General features: G+C 38.2%; 1 protein-coding gene across 6 annotated transcripts in view; it reads left to right on the top strand.

The window, feature by feature from the left end:
* Window positions 1-7,644, top strand: part of ACVR2A (activin A receptor type 2A) — a 94,157-nt gene that overhangs the window by 26,074 nt on the left and 60,439 nt on the right. Inside the window, exons 2-3 of one of the 6 annotated variants that reach the window (XM_023752428.1) lie at window positions 6,176-6,257; window positions 6,585-6,839. The exons of 3 other annotated variants lie outside the window; for them this stretch is intronic. In XM_023752428.1, coding sequence (XP_023608196.1) covers window positions 6,812-6,839 — 28 coding nt within the window. In that variant the 5' untranslated portion in view covers window positions 6,176-6,257; window positions 6,585-6,811. Of the gene's footprint in view, window positions 1-6,175; window positions 6,258-6,584; window positions 6,865-7,644 lie in introns of all 6 variants that reach the window. 2 more of the 6 variants (XM_023752427.1, XM_023752429.1) reach the window with 2 other exon arrangements.

The following is a 7,644-nucleotide window of genomic DNA, read 5'->3' as shown; positions in this document are numbered from 1 at the left end:
ATGTCTAGACAATGCAGAGTAACAATTAATATGGAAACATGAATAATTATTACGTGTTTGAGGAACTGAAATTAGTTCATGAGACCTAGATCATAAGGCATACTATGGGGCATGGAGCAGTGATGGGGGGATGAGCTTGCAGAGATGTGCAGGGTGTCAGATCATGGAGGACTTGATTTGTTCAGGAGTGTTAACTGCATGTTTAAAGACTGTGGAAGTGTTCTCCACCAGATTTGAGCTTTAGCATAAAAAGATGGCATAAGTTTTCAATAAGTTGAAAGGTCAAAGTAGTGGCTCTTCCTGATAGGGACATCAAATAAGTAGTTGATGATATAGATCTGAGCGGGAGAGAGATTTGAGTTTCAGCCAATTGAGGAATAGCTATGAAATCAACTAGGCAAGAGGAAGAATAAAAAGAGAACCAGCCCTGGCTGGGTGGCTTGGATGATTATAGCATAGTCCGGATGCGCCAAGGTTGTGGGTTCCATCTCTGGTCAGGGCACGCACAAGAAGTAACCAATGAATGCATAAATAAGTGGAATAGTGGATTGATGTTTGTTTGTTTGTCCGTCCCCCCCCCCCCCCGCCCCCTCTTCCTCAAATCAATTAAAAAGAAAAAGAAAGAAAGAAAGAGAGAACCAAAGGTCAGACTCTGGGGAACACTAACATTTTCATGGTAGGGAGAGAGGAGGAGGAAGAGCTTGTAGAGGAAAACAAGATGTTGCCAGAAACAAGTATAGTGTCATTGTATTAAATGTATAGAGAGACTCTTCAGCAGTGCCAGAGAGATCAAATAAAATAGAGCCTGAAATGTCACAACTAGATTTGTCAGTTTGGAGATTTTTTGTAACTTTAGCAAGAGCCATTCAGTGGAATGGTGGAGACAAAAACCATGTGGTAGAAGATGAGGAGTGAAATGCAGATGAGGAAGTAGGTTTAGCTGTAGTCTGTTACTTTTCAAGAAATGTTAGCTGAGAAGAGATGTAGAGACATGGGAAGAAAACTAAAGTTGAGATGTTTATGTGCTTGAAGAGTTGGTTCAGGAGAGAGCTTATAGAAAGGGAAAGATTAAAATTTAAACCTTTTGGAGCCAGAAACTTGGGTACCATCTTTAACACTTACTTCTTAATATTGTGCCAAATCTAAGAAATTACTAAATCCTGTAAATTTTACCTTCTATTTCTTGAATCTCTTCTTGCTTGCCCATTCCCATCACTAGTGTATTAGTTCTTCCCTCACCGTTCCTTGCCTAGACTCTTTTTATTTTTATTTTATTTTTAATATATTTTTATTGAATCCAGAGAGGAAGGGAAAGTGAGAGAGAGAGAGAGGAACATCAATGATGAGAGAATCATTGATCAGCTGCCTCCTGCACGCCCCACGCTGGAGATCGAGCCCACAACCCGGGCATGTGCTCTTGCCTGGAATTGAACCCGGGACCCTTGAGTCTGCAGGCTTACGCTCTTATCCACTGATCCAAACTGGCTAGGGTTGGACTCTTAATTGGACCTTTCCTTCTCCTACTCCCAAATAAAACAAAGCAAACAAAAAAGCACCTGGAAATGTGAAAACCTGTCTTCTACAGTCTTTGCTAGAAACCATGGATATTATAGAAACTAAGAGATACATTATGAATGTACAGATTTGACTCTGACACTCAGCTGCTTAAAACCCCCATACTGACTTTTCATCACCTCACAGGATGAAGGTCAAGCTTCTTTCTTTTAAATGTATTTTTATTGATTTCAGAGAGGAAGGGAGAGGAAGAGAGAGAGAGAAAAATAAATGATGAGAGAGAATCATTGTTTGGCTGCCTCCTGCATCCCCCATACTGGGGATGGAACCTGCATCCCAGGCATGTGCCCTGACTGGGAATTGCTCAACCACTGAGCCACACCAGCCAGGCAGGTCAAGCTTCTTAATTTCTGTACAGTACTCTGGCACTGTTCCTTTCTAACTTCATTTCCTGCTATTCACTGCCTTCCACTTTGATCCTATAACACTAAAAATTATCTAATCTCTCCCCTGTACCACATACTTGTATTTTGCCTCTACATGCCACTGATTTAATACATCCTGCAGTTTCTTGGGGACCCCTCTTCTCTAGCACTTTGTTAGATGCTCCTTTCTGTGTTGCCTTAGCACCTTACTCATTTACTTAATATACTTGTACTTCCTACATTATTGACTTTTTCTCTTCACATTAAATCTGTAAGGGGTTTGTCTAATTCATCTCTGAATTTTTGTGCCTGCCTCAGTGTTGGTGGAATTATTATTCCTCAGCTCATGCTCATTGATTTTATATAAAAAAATATTTGTGGTGGTGGTGACATTTGACTGGATTTGGGAAGAATGGTAGGATTTCACCAAGTAACCTTTGATGGGGAAGAAGATTCTGTGCATAGTAGCCAGCATGTGCAAGAGCATTGAAGCAGTAAATATGATAATATTTATAGATATGCTGACTATTCCTTTTAGACAGGATAGAAGCAGTGAAAATGTAATGGGAGGTAGGGTTAAAAAAATAAGTTGGGTACCAGTGAATGAAGCCTTGGATGCTATGCTTTAAAATGTTATTTTTCCTTTTTTTCCTGTAACAACCTTTGTGGAATGTTAAACTGGGAGGTAATACCAACTCTGAATTCTTAGGAAGGGATCTGTATCTTCTTTGAAATATCAGATGTGGATAACCTGTCTTTTTTTTTGCAGAGTTTTAGTAATTTCTGTTTTTGTTTTTTAGTCCATTTCCTAAGGATTATAAAATGTTGTCCTTTGTGGATATATCAGTACTTTCTGTCATTGTCTTTTAATATCCTTGATGATTTCTAGATTTTTTTCCTCATAAATAATCATTTAATAAGGTAGTTTTTATTATTCTTCCTTTGATATTAAAAAGTATTCTAATATTACAATTTTATACCCTGAAGAGAACGTTATAAAGTTCCTCCCTTTTGGCTTGGTAACTTACTTCCTAGAATTGCTTTATGAAATCTGTAAGTCTGGAGGTTTTGCTGTATACATGCTTTTACAAATTATTTATAAAAATATTAAAATTGATTTTGCATCATTCATAAGAGAGATTGATTATTCGTTCTTGCCTTTTGCATATTTCCTTAAGCCAATTTATAAGTGCAAGACCCTCTCAGTTGTGTGTTTAAATGTGAAATTATGGAAGGAAATCCAGGGACTTATTTGGGGCACTATTAGACAAGTTAGGTGAGAAAGGGGAATACAGTATAAGGTAACAAGCATTCAAGAGGGATATGCCCCTTTACTGTGTTCCTGTAGAGAAAACAGAAAGCTGTGGTCTATGCTTATACCTAATTGAAGAGAGAATTCTATATAAATCTACAGTAAATGTTACAATATAATTTGTATTTAAGTGCTGTTGCACGAGAAACCAGTTAAACCACCAGCTGAGTAAGAAATCTAGGAGAAAAAAAATCAGAGACAAGGTGGTCTGGAAAGCTTTATAAAGAAAATAGGACTTCAATGAACCTTAAAAAATAAATTGAAATTTAGATAGGTGAGAAAGTGGTAGTGTGTGGTGCATTGAGAGATGGGGGAGGAAGAGTGAGGGTAGGCATGAGAATGGTTTATTTGCACTGACTAGGGTATGAATGTGCATAGGAGTGTAGGAGAGGATAGATAAGGAGGTTGAGAGAGCTGTGTGGGCTGTGAAGATTGTAGGAATGTGTGAGAGTAGAGGATGTGAGGGTGTATGAGAGTTGTGAAGGTGTGTGGAGGTGTGTAAGAGGAATGTATGTGTAAGGGTGTGAGGGTATTGTGGGATGTTTGAGAAGAGGGTATGTGCGTGTGTAGGGATGTGTGGAGAAGGGGCATAGGGATGTGAGGATGTATGTGAGTGTGAGAAGAGGGTATGTGTGGAGGGTGTGAGTGTGTTTTTTTCAAAGCAAAATAATATTGGAGTGAAAATGTCTGAAGTGTAAGAAAACCTTCAATATTCAGACATGCCTTCAATATTCAGACATTGGTTACTGTTGTACTCTCATGTAGCATAGCATCAAATTAAGTGTTGGCTTATTTCTTCCTTCTAATATTCTACTTAGTCATCTCTGGTATTTCTTTAATCAAAATGTACTTTTAATCTCAAATAACTCTATCTATCTGTGCCTTTAAAAAAAATTAGTCTGAGTAAAATATACCTTGCCAGAATGCTGAATCTAACAAGCAACTCCTCATTTTTCTTGTTTGAACATTTGCAATTCGAGAGCAGGTGTCAGACTTTGTATCCACCTATCTAGCATCCTGTGGACTGCCTGGGACCGAGTTTCACCTTTAACACCTTCAGGCCTTCTAAACTGTAAAGTCACTATCTATTGATTCTGAATATTATAGGTCAGTGGTCGGCAAACTGCGGCTCACGAGCCACATGTGGCTCTTTGGCCCCTTGAGTGTGGCTTTTCCACAAAATACCACGTGTGGTGCGCACGTACAGTGCGATTGAAACTTCGTGGCCCATGCGCAGAAGTCGGTATTTTGTGGAAGAGCCACACTCAAGGGGCTAAAGAGCCTCATGTGGCTCGAGAGCAGCAGTTTGCCGACCACTGGGTAATTATCATAAACCTTTCAGTTGCAAGAACTGTTTTTTCTCACTTGACTTTTCTCATTTTTCTCCTGGCTGTATTAGTGAAGACCCACTTCTTCCTTCTCCCTTTTAATAAACTTCCTTTTGCGTTACTTTTTGCTATAAACTGTTTTGGGCATATGTGCCATTATTTTCCTTGAATGCACTCCTCTTTAGATAATCAGATATCTTTACAAATATAGCTAGAATATTTTTCATAAACCACTATGGAATCTTCTTCATAAACTTCTATTCCTTGAGTCATCACATTCCTCATTTACTTGGCTTACAAATAAGCATACAGATTATTTTTAAAAATTTCAAATTTTTGACATGTTCACTATTCAGAATGGATTGCAGATTCTCCATGGATAGAAAAAGACTATTCTATTTTTTGGGGGGTATATTCCCATACATTTTGCATACTCTGAGCACTTAGATATGGTTGGTACTCCTGTGTCCTAGAGCTCATATGTGGAAAGGTGTTTCTTCTGCTATATTGCAAGTTCTAGTTCATATACTTGTGTGGATTTTTATGATATTAAATATTTTGTTAAGACAGTTTTTCTTTCCTTTTGGTCAATGTTGAGTAAATGCCAATGAGTGAATACATTATTGCTAATTAAATTGTTAAATAAACTCTATCCTATACTTACTTTCTGCTCATCACTTTTTTGAAACCTAAATTCTAAGGCCCTGATGGGACATCAAGAAATAATTTAGCCCTGACCGGTTTGGCTCAGTGGATAGAGCGTCGGCCTGCGGACTGAAAGGTCCCAGGTTCGATTCCGGCCAAGGGCATGTACCTTGGTTGCGGGCACATCCCCAGTAGGGGGTGTGCAAGAGGCAGCTGATCGATGTTTCTCTCTCATCGATGTTTCTAACTCTCTATCCCTCTCTCTTCCTCTCTGTGAAAAATCAATAAAATATATTTTAAAAAAAAGAAATAATTTAAATTTTAAATCCGGGGTTTTAGTTAAAATATTTTATTAGGAAAATTTTTTATTAGGAAAATTTGCAGAACATCAAGCTTAGGTGTTGATATATTTATGTATGTGTATTTAATTATAGATAAATTTTTGCAGCTGGCATATCAATACTTTTTGAAAGAAAAAAGTAGTGAAAAGCCATGCTAACTGCTTCAGGTAAGTCCTAGCAAGCAAAATTATGGAACAGCTGCTTTTAAGCCTTGTGCTGTCTTTTCAGTGTCAGTGGAATTGAGCAGATATGTATTGAAAAACTCATTTTATAAATATTCTGAGGACTAAGTCCCCTACTTAACCATCTGTTAAGATTTCATTTTCAAGACAAACTTACCTCATGCTTTTTGGTATCATTTTAAATTGCTGCTCACATTGCCTTCTTTCTCTTCTTAAAGTTGACATCTTTTCTCTTTTCTGCTCATTCTCTTGTTACTTTCTCATTTACATCCCTTGTGACTTGATTTTGTTAGTTGGTCTTTGACACGAGTAGGAGAAAAACAATTTGTCAAATGCCTACTGTATTAGGGACTCTTATTGGTGAAAATTGCTTGCTCTCCAATGCATGTTTTCTTTTCTTCTTTTTTTTCAATGCATGTTTTCTCAGAACCTCACATAGTTGCAGACCTGATCATGCACTTTCCATTTCCGTCTCTGAATTAGCATTGAAAATATGAGCCCATGGTTTGGTATGTATGTATTTATTCTCCGACAGTAAAATTTAATGACTGATAGCTAACTTCTTAAATGTGTCCCACTTACCAGTTTTGCATCTGTCAAAAAGGAGTCATACATTATTTTTTTCAACATTGAATGCATTATGTAAAGCCCATTTAAAAGTAAAATGTACCTTGAGGTAAAAAGCTTCTTATTATGTTTTAATGGAGAAATGGATTCCATGGATAATTCAGTATGTTAAGTAGTTGACCTAAAGCATTGATAGCTTACATATTGTTGTACTTTATATTTTCAGAGTATTTCTCAACAGAAACCCCTGTCTTTTGCTTCTTTTCCAGTCTGACATCAACAGACTGCCAGGATTTTTCATCTGATGTTTTGATTTATCATTGCTACTTCTGCAAATTCAGGACAGTCGTCATTACTGTAACTCTTGGCTCAGACAATTCAAGAAGTATTGTTGTGATTTCTTCCTTTGACACAGATGCTACTAGATGACCATGGTTGGAGTTAGACTCACCTACCACTGTTTCTAAGTCATCTGGTTGAACAGGATTTGTGGCAGATGCTGTTAAATACGTCCTTTCTGAAAGTTATGATGATTTCTTTCTTAGTAATGTATGTTCTAAGTCCCAGAATTACATATACATGTGGTTTTGAATATAGATACTTTAGCAATAGAAGTTATACTTGTCTTTCTATAGTTTCTAGGATTTTCCTTTTCCATTGTTAGAGATAGCCATTGTCTTACCTTCTTGGGGGCACTTTTTAAGTACACAGAAGAGAACAATAAAAATTTCAGAGAATAATTTCCAAGTATAGGAGAGGACTAGTTTTAGAATAGTCAGGGTGGTTATGTGCCTTTGAATATCTCATTTACTAGACACCTAACTTGTAGTTCTCACTTTGGAGACATTTATGGTAGCTTCATTCCAAATAGTGTTCTTTGAAATGCATTCATATATTATTTACTGGTGCATGAGATTCGTGCCCGGGGCGGGGGGGGTGGGGGGGGGATGTCCCTCAGCCTGGCCTGCGCCCTCTCGCAGTCCGGAAGCTCTCAGGGGATGTCCAACTTGGGGATGTCCGACTGATGGCTTAGGCCCACCACCGCTGTGCTCGCCAGCTGTGAGCCTGGCTTCTGGCTGAGTGGCGCTCCCCCTGTGGGAGTGCACTGACCACCAGGGGGCAGCTCCTGCGTTGAGTGTCTGTCCTCAGGTAGTCAGTGCATGTCAAAGCAACTGGTCGTTCCACTGTTCGGTCGATTTGCATATTACCCTTTTATTATATAGGATGATTAAATAATTGTTTTAGATATTTTTATGGGAAGATACAACTTTCAAGCAATGGTTGAAAATAGAGTGGGTATGTTCTAAGAAGCTCTTATATGACACTAGA

Source organism: Myotis lucifugus, unplaced genomic scaffold (genome assembly GCF_000147115.1).
Source record: "Myotis lucifugus unplaced genomic scaffold, Myoluc2.0 scaffold_32, whole genome shotgun sequence".
NCBI classification, from domain to species: domain Eukaryota; kingdom Metazoa; phylum Chordata; class Mammalia; order Chiroptera; family Vespertilionidae; genus Myotis; species Myotis lucifugus.
The sequence above is the reverse complement of the archived record's forward strand: the minus strand, read 5'-3'. Positions and strand labels throughout refer to the sequence as shown.